The 12,056-nt window shown below is 35.7% G+C and overlaps 1 protein-coding gene across 1 annotated transcript; it reads right to left on the bottom strand.

Moving 5' to 3' along the window:
- Window positions 1-1,179: 1,179 nt before the first annotated feature.
- LOC111996946 (probable inactive receptor kinase At1g27190) lies at window positions 1,180-3,494 on the bottom strand. Its single transcript, XM_024028982.2, is given in 2 exon segments — window positions 1,180-2,235; window positions 2,238-3,494. Coding segments are annotated over 2 exon segments (1,830 nt in total). The 5' UTR covers window positions 3,262-3,494; the 3' UTR covers window positions 1,180-1,429.
- Window positions 3,495-12,056: the final 8,562 nt, after the last annotated feature.

The raw sequence follows: 12,056 nt of genomic DNA, 5'->3' as shown, positions 1-12,056 counted from the left end.
CTTTTTTTCCTCTCGAACCTTTTTTTTCTCAAAGCCTTCAAACACGTGTATGAAAATATATCAAATTCAATGACGAGGCCCTTTGCATTTTTTATTGGAACATTTTATTTTTATTTATTTTTATTTATGGATTTGATTGGGACCTTTAATAGTATTTCTTTCCAAGGAGACATTAACTTTTGGTATTTGGTCAGCGATATTGCTTCATTGAGCCCCGATATTGCTTCATTGAGCCCCTATATTGCTTTTTACTAGAACTGCCCATGGCCTGAGTAAAGTTAGGGCCCACAATATTTTTTACAATTGATAATTTGATACCACTGTAATAGATATATATATATATATATATATTTGGTACATCGCAATTGGGGAGGAGGGATACAACTTTAATAAATTATGCACACAAAAAAATAAAAAAATGATGTGTACTTAATACTTATATATTTCTAAATTTTTATATACCTCTGAGTTTGCTTCAGAACTGAACTTTGACCGAAAAGAAATTGGAACTGATTTGACTATTCTCTTTCCCAGCATGTTGTTTACCAAAAGTTCCGCCAAATCATTGAAGCTTCTCCATGATTCAAGCTCAAATCAAACTAAAATTTCTTAACATCCACAATATTCTGATCCTACACAGACAAGATGAAATGTGACAAATATAATTATTAAATAAACAGCACCTCCAATTATTGCCTTAATATAAGGAAAATGTTTTACTACCACTCTACCAGTTCCAAAAACTTTTTAAGTGGTGTAACAAGTTTTGGAATTATCTACAGAATTAAACAATGCAACTTCAAACCAGCCAGCACATACCAATCTTTTCCGTTTTAGTTTACATATAAAATCCTTACTGAACCCACTATGAGGTCAATTCATAATGTGTGTTGATAGTATTGAAGAAATATATTTAATATTTAGTATAATCTTAGAAACATTTTGGAATAGTGGATTTGGTAATGAACAAGAATAACTATGTTCTAATGGGATCCCAGTGCATTAGTTTGAATAAGAATAGCTATGTTACATCAGAATCTGGAGGCATCAAGTAACAGCAATTTGATCATAAATAATATGGCAATACCATTTCCTTTCGCAAGTTAGTACCATAATGTTCAACCAATATTGACCAGTCTTTAGAACAGCATGTTACAAACAACAATAATTCAGAAGCAATTGAATCCAAAATGAAAACAGAAATTTTCTTAAATAAAGCTACAGTGCATAACAAATTCTTGTATCATACAGCCATGCCCAACAACAAATGAGCATTAGAACAGGGAAACCATACCAATGGCTAAAAACGCCTTTCAGATCATAACACAAAATGCAGATATGTCCTAATGCTGCAATTCTCAAAGCACTCAAAGCTCTTCCTTTTTTTTTTTTTTTTTTTTGGGTGGTTCTTATCTTTTCCCAACCTAGGCTACTCCTTATAGTCAGGATCGTGTTTGCCAAATATCATTGGAAATTCATCATACTGTTCAGAGAAACCATGTTTCTCAGCCATGCTCTTCAATGACTCATAAACTTGATACATAGAAGGCCTATCCTTGGGCCTAGAAGCAACACAAGAACAAGCAACCCTCAAAAACTGCACGATTTCATCGTCATGACCTTTCCCACTTAGAGCCTTATCTATAGCATCCTTGCTCCCACCATGGATCAACTTCTGACTCACCCAATCCACCAAACTCCCCTTAAACACTTCCCCTCCAGCAGTCACCTCAAGAGGCTTCTGCCCTGTCACCAGCTCCAAAAGCACAACCCCAAAACCATAAACATCTCCTTTCCACGACGCGACCATTGTGCTGGAGTACTCCGGAGCCACATAACCACACTCTCCCAAATCCCCATTCACATACGAACTATCATTCGAGTCACGAGACGAACAACCCACCAGCCTAGCCAACCCAAAATCCGTGATCCGAGCCTCGAAATCATAGTCAAGAAGAACCACGTTGGAGCTAATGTTTTGATGCATATAAGGTGGCTGACAAGCATGGTGTAACCAAGCAAGTCCTCTAGCCGCACCCACACCAATCCTTAACCTCGTCGGCCAATCCAAAAAACCATACTGACTATTAGCATTGCCACTTCCGTGCAATTGAGAATACAATGTCCCATTAAACATATGCTTATACACCAAAAGCTTCTCTTCCTCAACAACACAAAAACCCAACAAAGGCACCAAATTGGGATGCCTTAACTGCCCCAATCTATTCATCTCGACCGAAATTGCTTCTCGCTTAGCTTACACCCATTAAGCCGCTTAATCGCCAAGGCAGACCCGTCTGACAATACAGCCTTGTAAGAAACCCCAGTTCTCGACGAGATCACAACAGTTTCGGAATCAAAATTGTTTGTTGCAACTAACAAATCCGATAGCCTAACTTTGACAATTGGTTTTTGAAACAAAGAGACTTGAATTAGCTTATGAGACTTAAGCAGCTCAACCCAACTACTATCACCTTTAAAACCACCACTATACCAAACCATAGCTTTTGCCTTTTCCACTACTAACCTAACGAAGAACCACCACCAAATCACAAACCCTATGAACAAAGACGCGGCGGCGCTGACAACACCGGCGGCGACGATAATGGCGAGGCTTTTGCTACTCATACCACCGCACTTCGAGCCCAAAGGCTTCCCGCAGAGCTTACCGTTGCCGTCAAAGTCCGAACCGTCGAAGCTCGCCAAATCGGCCGGTACCGAACCGGAGAGATCGTTGTTCGCGACCGAGAATGTCTTCAACCGGTTCAACCGGCCGAGCCCGTACGGGATCGGACCGGAGAGGCGGTTGTCGCTCAAAATCAAGCTGTTCAAGAACTTACAGTCTGCGATCTCCGGCGGGATCGGTCCGGCGAGAGCGTTCCTGGAGAGATCTAGCGAAACGAGATAAGGCAACCAGTTACAGATTTGAGAAGGGATTGGACCGGAGATGGAGTTGTTGGAGAGATCTAGGGTTTGGAGGCTCCGGCAATACTTCAGACTCTCCGGAACCTCGCCGGAAAGCTGCATCGTCGGAAGCTGAAGGCTGATGAGCCGGTTCTCCTTCTCGTTCCAGCACGCAACTCCTTGGAGCTTGCAGATTGAAGCGACGGACGAGTTCGTGAAAGTCCATGAACTCAGCTTGTTGGCCGGATCGGAGAGCGAGTTCTTCACGCCTTGCAAGCACATCACATCGTCTTCAATGGAATTGCTTAGAGAAAAGCAGAAGATTGAAGCTAATGAGAGAATCAGAAAAATCTTCATAGCGTTTTAGACTCAGCGTTTTGATTTTGATTTTTATGTTTCGTTTTGTTGTTTTTTAGTTTGGGTTTTTGAGAGTGAGTGAGATACAAAGATTGGTGATGAAGAAATGAGAGTGGGCGGCCATTTGACTGTTAAACTAAGAAAACACTCACAGAGAGTGCTGCTTTTGACTGCCAGTTGATTTTTCATTTATCTACCCATTTATTTTATTGGGTGCCACGCACTTGAATCATGCCCCTTCCTCTTTGTCCATGAACTTTATATCAGTAAAGTGACCATCACGCTAAAAATAAATAGTTATTAGTAGGTTTTAGTCTTGAAATTTTTATAATATTTTTAGAACATCACCATCAGATTGGTAAATATGCCAAATGCTAAATATTTAGCACATTTACCACACCAAACATCAAAAAACCCTTTTATCAGATGTGTCAAATTTTATAAAATTTGTCACACGTGAACAATTACGGTCTCAAAATAGTATAAGTTTTATTATTTTTTAATCTCTTTTCTCTCTCCTCTCTCTTCACTTTAATCTTTTCTCCTGAATCTCCTCTCTCGCCTCTGTTCTCTCTTACAGTTCCCTCTCTTCCAGCCACCATTCCTTCTGTTCACGGCCATTATCACCGGAGGCGCAAACAGCATGGGCCGAGCCATCGTCATTCGCCACTCACGACAAAAAAAAAAAAAAAAAAAAAAAGTTACCTATAAATAAATAAAAGCTTTTCATATGAGAAAAAGAAGACAGAAACTTAGAGAGAAAAACCCTACTGACACTTTGATAAAATAAAGAATCATTTCTAAGTCCAAAAGAGCACCCTTATTCCCTCAAAATCAAGGCTTATTTCTACTTCTTCAAATCAAAGTAGAGATTTTTCTTCAATGTAGTTCGAAATCAAGCCAACGGCCCTTGATTTTAAATCAAATACATTCAATCACACATCCAACTTGGAGACATTAAGGCACAATTCAAGATCAAGCTTTATAGCCCCTTTAGATTGTAAAGCTTCTTGGAGATCAAATCAGAGGAGTTCATTGTATCCTTTCATTGTAAAGAGTCATACAAAAGATTGTACTCTCATATATACAAATCATTATAAATTGATAATTTATTATACTATTTCGTGACCGTATGATTTATTTTTTACGAATTTTGTGTGTACATTATAAAATAGAATACAAAAAGTGGGATGGTGGATTTGCATTCGTCAATAATAAATCTATATAAAAACTAATAAAAGTTTGTCAGTTCAGTCATTATAAAAAATGTTGTGAAATTGTTGTTTATATGCCATTACTTCCATAATTTTTTTTTTAATTGAATAGATTTTCCTTTCGTTAGAAGTGGGCTTCATACGTTCAAGGGCTTATAAGGCCCAGCTTGGGGGTTATACTTCATAATAAAATCGTCATGCTATATGCTATCGGTGGTGCTGAGCTACTATAGCTCATGCAGGCACACCTGTGAGTTATCCACGCTCTTATACTCTAATTTGCAACCAATTAAAGCTTCAAATTAACACTACACAGGCCCTTAGGCTTGGCTGAGTTGCTTAATAAATATGTTTTCTTATTCAAATGTATTTTAGCAGAATCTGCCCAAAGAAAAAAGAGCAGAAGAGCAAAGAACTAGTAATAGTATCTGCATTATTGAAAAGCTGGTATCTAGAGTTTGGACAGTACTGCTTGGATGAACAAAGATGACGAAGATGGAGTATTTGGGACCATGACCATCAAATGGAAAGAAGTAATGCTACCTGCAGTCATGTACGCATGCACTCGTAGATTCTAATTAGATCAAGCTCAGAAAGGCCACCTTTTACAATGGACCAGATGATGTGATGAGAGAAGCAAAACCAAGAGAATCGCTTCAGTGAAGAATCTTGTCCAAAGTTTTTCTACTTTTCTAATTTGGCATATCTGTGAAAAGCAAATTGGAGTTTAAACATTGCATGTATAGGCAACGGAGACAGAATAGGAAGCTCATGGCATAGTAAGAATCAGTACTGTTCCTTTAATTATTGCAGGATATTTAAAGATGACAAAGTTGAAACTGAAAGCCACATCTACTTATCATTCTTCTATAAGTGTGTGTTCGCCTAGAATTTGACCATCTTGCTCAACAGTATAAATCAAACTTCTAGAAATCCTCACGAGGACCATTCAAGTTCAGCAAAAGAAATTTACAACTGGCATCATATAGAATAGAATGTATTGAATTTGAAAAGGCCCCTATTGAAAGCTTTTAAGAGACATGGTTACCAGTGAGTGCAACGTAGGTACTGCCAAATCTGCTGTTTGGGTTATGAATTACTTTCAGAATAATTTTTAACTGATTAGATTTAAAATTTCCTAACAGCTTAAGCTTTTGCAATAATCGGTAATTTTCATATCCTAATTCTTAACGTATGCAAAGATCTAGCTAATTACACAATGTCACAAAGTCATTACTACAAGATATGGAAGCATTGTCAGGGGAGGGATAGGTTTATCCGTTTATGCATCAAATTCTTCTTGCATAGTCAATAATAGATGATAGAAAAAGAATCTAATTGTGTAGAGTAGAAGTCATAGATACTTTTTTATGCAAATAAGTCATAGATATTTACTTGGTTAATTGGGGAAAGAGAAATGCTCGTCCTTTTCCATGACAACAGGCTTCAATTTATGGAATGGTTAGGGACCCGCGCGCCCATTAGCTATGCCTATCAGCCTGTACATTCTTTGGCTCAATCATGCCTTTCCACCAATTTCATGGAACCCCACAGAACAATATGACTTTGATTGCTTAATAACTTTCTTTTTGAAATTGGAAGGCACAATGACCATTACTAATTTAAAATCCCACTTCGTTGTTATTTTCTGCTTTAAGTTCATCTGTGTTCTTGAAAATAGTTTAAAAGTTCATCATTATCTGCGCGCGCCATGACTAACGAGACCAGTCATAAGAAAAAATCTCTTTGTAAGAAATCCATGATGTTGGTGGCAAACATCATGAAATTGTCGACTCTTTCTCTTGCGAGTATGAGTCTTGGAACAACTTTCAAACAGCCACCCATTGATTGTGTGCCTGCAACAGCTAAAGTTCCTTCTGTGAATGCTTCAATGGTGCCTGAATTTCCCAGAAGCCAGAGGTCCCAGGAGCCAGAGAACAATCCAAAACAATATTCCTACTTAATTGAACCAGAAAAGGATAAATCATCGTATGCAATTTGTGAGAGCGATATTGATGACAAAGCTGCAGAATATATTAAGAGGATACATGAAAGAAACCGAAATGATTCGAACACTGCAGCTTTCTCATCAATATCGCTCCACCAATAGCCAAGCATGCTTCCTAGTAGCGTTATCTTAATTTGTTGTCCAGACGCACATAAATAGTAATACACACATATATTACCTTCTCATTTCTTTCTAATGAACCAAAAAGCTTCAAAGTAGCCTAAGTAGGGAAAGATAATTCATAGAAGTGTGGCCTGCATCCACTTTTGCCAATTTATAAACATATTCAGAGATGGAACTCTGTATTTACCGTGGGTGCTAGTATATTTTCTCCCTCTGTAGATTAGAAAAGCATATCCCCTATGCATAGTTCATTCTCTTGTTAAATGCTTCTTTTGTCCTTACTATTACATAGTCTTTTGTACTCGCAACTTCTAATGATTGTAATATAAAGTTGTTTTTGTCAATATTAACGTCATATGATTAACATGACAAATATTACTCGAAACAAGATAATATAATCTTTTATTTATATGCTGACATTAGCCCAGGAGAAGGCTTGCAAGTTTCTTTCCAATTGCTAGAATCATTAGAGCAAGGCAGAAAGAGTCATCTTGGTGGCTGCTCCATTAAGTTTAGATCTTACTATTTCCGAGGGACATGTCCTTAAGAAACTTCTCGTTAATGGAATATGGATCCCCTAAATCATGCCATTTTCCATGGGGTTTGGCTTGCATCAATGTTCCAATGGATTGGACACTAAACTTGTTTAAAATTGACTATGTTTCATCATTGTGTCCTGTTTGATGTATTGGAGCACTGGATAGAAGTTTTGCCCTTTTTCATGGGTGCCATGTTAGTATTGTTATCTTAATGAGAAATCATCTTGGGCTATTTCAAGTTTTCAACTGCCTTTCTTGGTTCAAAGACATGAACAAACCAATATTTTATCTTTGGGATCAAAGGATAAACCCAATTTGTTTTAATCAAAATGATGAATATACTAATATTTAAATTAATTAATATATGAAAATAAAAATTGAATCTATTCAATATTAACAAAATATAAACAAAATAAAAGTCATAAAATAATTATTGATTAATAGGTTTCATCACACTTATCAACATAATACTCCTATATAATTTGTGAATGAAATTTAAGATCAAGCTTGAAAGAACCAATATTAATTTTACGTGATTTTGCATACAGATTTTCAAAAACTAAGATATTAGTAACGGAGGTATGCTACATCACCAGCCTTGTCTTTGAATTATTTAAAATTTTCTTATGAAAAAGTCAAATGTTGAAGTTGATTTTCCCATCATCCACAAATCAATAAAAGTCATTCTTTTAACTAAAAACCATATATTGTTGCTAAAAAAAAAAAGAAAAAAAAGAAACAAAACAAACAAACAAACAAACACAAATAGTCATATATATGAAAGTTCTAAATTACTCGAACTCAGCATTATGTTCCAAAATGTCCAATATTTTTTTTTAACTATAACAACCAAATAGTATTTTTAAGTTCAATTTCCTTCAAAGTTCAAACAATGATTTCCACAATACCAAAGCAAACATAGCTTGCGCAAAAAGTTTTTTAGAGAGAAAGAGAGAGAGAGAGAGCTGTGAATGTCAAGTTCATCAATCCAAGGTTTGGTGAAACTACAATACGCAATATCTTCTCATTCCTCGACAAATTGTCATTTAGCGTCTTCCAATCCTTATTATCATGAATTATGTAGACACCCCACTTTGTATTTGTTGATAATCTTAAATCTCCATCCCTAGTGAGAAGATTTAAAAATGTCAACCAATGGTAATTAAGGTATTTTCAATAGTTGAAGTAATTACAACTTAAAAGTGCTAAAAAATGCTTCAAAATTGATATTCAAAAAATGACATTTTCTAAATCTTTTGCCAATATCTCTTGAATCAAAACAAATTTTTGAGTGAGACTTGTTTCATTGGAAAATAGACATCTAGGATTTCAAAATGGACACAAGTTTAACCCAATTTGGATTTAAAACAAGTTGTAAATGTTTGTTTGAAGTTAGGGAAACAATGCTTTCAACGTAGCATGTATATGCATGTGGGTGTGTAAGCACCCAAGCAAGGTTTCAAAGCCCACGCAAGATGCTTAATCTAGAAACCCCAATTTTCCATAAATGCGTCCCAAAATAATTCAATCTTGAAGATGGGTAGCAGAATCATCTAGGGAAGCTTTAGAACCCCTCCCAAAACCCCTGCTAGTTTGAGCCTATAAATATTCACCTTATGCCTCCATATCAAATCAATCGTAGAGAGAGTTTTAGGCCTTTAGCTACTATTATCCCCTAAACTCTTGTTCTTCCTTTAATATTATTCACACAGCCCACTAACTCTCTTTTTTTTCCTCTTCAAAATCCACTCCCTGGTAGTCATTTTAGGCATAAACTTATTTTCAATGATACGGTGAGGTTCTGGTTTATAGTGGTTCCGGCCATCGATGTTTAGGGCATTTGTTGACAAAAGAAAAAAAAAAAAAATTTAGGAGTATTTGAGTTTTAGAAGACATGGGATCTGTCTGTCACATCAGCTTGCTGACTTATGGCCTATTTGGATGTTTAAAAATGGAGGGAGAGTAGAGTAAAAGGAGAGAGAGTAATTCAATTACCTTGTTTGGAAGTTTTTTAAAGAATGAGGAGGAGGGGTTTGGAGGGATATAGAGGGGTTTCAACTACCTCTAACCCCTCATTTTTAATTCTCCTAAATTGGAGAGATTTGGAGGGAGAGTAGAGTAGATAAATTATTGACCAAATGAATTCCCCAATTTACCCTTTCTAAATTAACAAAATTACAAACAAAAAAATTAACATAGAGAGTGATGTTAGATGGAGAAGGCATACGAAGTTTTCTTTTTTCTTTTTTCTTGGCATCCAAACAGCGAAAGAATAGATAAAAATAATAATAATAATCAACAAATTGATAAGAAAAACTTCTAACAAGGAAAGAAAAAAAATATAATCAACACAAAACCAACAAAAAAAAAAAAAAAAAAAAGGGAGAGAGAGAGAGTGAGAGTTGGCACTTTTTTCTTTGTTTTCCAAAACAAAATAAATAGTACACATCTCAAGCACCACCACCAAACTCAAAAAACCCAAATAAAGAGTTATATTTATATATTTATATTTACAGAGAAGAGTGAGGAAATTGATCTTTCAAGTAATGGCTACTTTTGCTGTTCTAGTGTGGTAGAAGTGGAAGAAGAAGGGCTGTGGTTTTCTTTTTTTATTGTTGTTGAAAATGGATTACGACAATGACAAGTAAATATCTCTCTCTCTCTCTCTCTCTCTCTCTCTCTCTGATTGGGTATTGGGTTTGCATGTTTATTGTTTTTTCGTGAAATGTGTTTCTGGGTTTGTTCAGAAAAATGAAAATGTACAATCTTATTTGGGTTTATTATCTTCCCCCAAATTTTTATTTTGTTGGGAAAATGCATTTTGCTTGACTTTCTTTGATTTTTTAGTCAAAATATTTGGTTTTTTTTAAAAAAATAATAATAACTGTTGGGTTTATCTTTGAGGGTATGATGAGAATGGGGATGAGATGTGGGCTCTGATTTAATTGGTGGGTCATTATTCTCCCCCCCCCCCCCCCCCCACCCCCTTTTTTTTCTTTTTTCTTTTGCTTTTTCTTTACTTATTTGTTGCAAGTCAATTTTCAAATAGGGGTAAATTTGTCTATTTAAATCATTTCCTCTCATTTCCATCCTAATTTTTAAAATATTCAAACAAAAGGAAGGGTTAATTACTCCCTTCCCCCTTACTAATTTTAAAAACGTCCAAACAAGGTGGAGGATGACCATTCGCCTCTACTCTACTCCCCGCTACTCTCCTCTCTTCTACTCCCCTCTACTCTCCTCCCTCTCTAAACTTCCAAACAGGCCATTAGAGTTGAGATGTTCTTTTTAATGACTTGGCATTTTATCATTGGCCCAATTGGACCACAGTACAAGGATTGCATCTCACCTAAATGCTAGTGGTATGCTAATGTTCTTTGGTCCAAAAATTGAGGAAAAGGAATTTAACGTAAAAAATTTTGAATTTGAGAGAAGTTGCTAACAATATGTGAGTATTTGCATATTGCAAATCAAAATTCAAGGGAGGGGACATGGCTGGATTTTGTTGTTTTAGGGAATTAAGATAGATTTAATAATCCCTCAACCTCAAGTAGCTTCTAGTTAGGTCAACTAGTAAAGTCTCTACCGGTTGAATAAAAGATTTGGGTTCAATTCCTACCTACACCAAAAACCAATTGGTGTCTTGGTTTGGTAACAAAGAGCTATCATCAGAAACGGATGTCATAAGTTGAAATTCTCTCAAAAAAAAAAAAGCCCCTAAAAAAAAAAAAAAGATGGACTCAATAGTTTTTTTTTTCTTTTTCAAGAGAGTGTGCAATTAAACTTATATTCTTTCATGTAGGGGTGTTTGGGGTGCAGTACAATTTTTGACCATTTTTAGCACCACACTTTGTGGTGCGATTTAACCAAAATCATAACTACATTGTAACTCATTTTTGCAGTCACATTTGCAGTATATAGTTTAGCCAAAACCATAACTGCAACACATCTCATTTTTGCGGTCACATATACGATGCGGTGCAGTGCGGTGTATAAAATGCAGTTTGAAGCCCATAATCCACTTGCTATATAAAAATTCAATATGTATCACCCACAAAAATAAAACTTAAATATCTAACATAGCTACTGACCCATCACTTCCAAAGTTCCAAGTGCCAATATACCAATGGCAACAATCCATAAAATAATAATATAATTAACAATTTTGTCATATACAAGCTACTTTGTCCTTAGTAAATAGTGCAACAAGCCAATAGATTAACTTTAACAAAGAGAAATTTGAATTGAACACATAAGAGAGATAAATACTGCAATAGTAGATTGAACTGGTGCAACGGCAGTGATTAGTCTAGTGACAACTTGAGTGAAAGTGTGGCGGCTAGGGTTTGAGGGCTAAGAGAGAAATAAGATTTTTATTTTTTGAGAAACTGATACAGTGAGATACAACTAGGGCGCTGCTATTGGGGTATTAAATTATTAATGTATAATGTATTTGATATTATATATATATACATATATATATATATATATAGAGAGAGAGAGAGAGAGAGAGAGAGAGAGAGAGAGAGAGTATTAAATTATTAATGTATAATGTATTTGATATTATATATATATACATATATATATATATATAGAGAGAGAGAGAGAGAGAGAGAGAGAGAGAGGAGCAGTTTGTGCAGTTTTCATATTATAAAACTGCAAACCGCAGTGCACCATGCGGTGTGATATGGTGTATTGGTACTTGCGGTGCATTGCAGTTATACCATATTGCAAGCAATTTTGATGCAGTTTTTGCGGTTTGATGAACACCTCTACTTTTATGCATATGTATGATTAAAACAATAGTAAAATGCTAGATTCTCTTGAAAGCCCAGATGTTAACAGATGGCTTATAATTAGTAAATGTAGTTGTAGATCGGATAAATATATATCAAATTTGGATTATTATTC

Source organism: Quercus suber, unplaced genomic scaffold (genome assembly GCF_002906115.3).
Source record: "Quercus suber isolate HL8 unplaced genomic scaffold, Cork oak 2.0 scaffold_137, whole genome shotgun sequence".
NCBI classification, from domain to species: domain Eukaryota; kingdom Viridiplantae; phylum Streptophyta; class Magnoliopsida; order Fagales; family Fagaceae; genus Quercus; species Quercus suber.
This window is presented reverse-complemented; position numbering and strand designations above follow the sequence as displayed.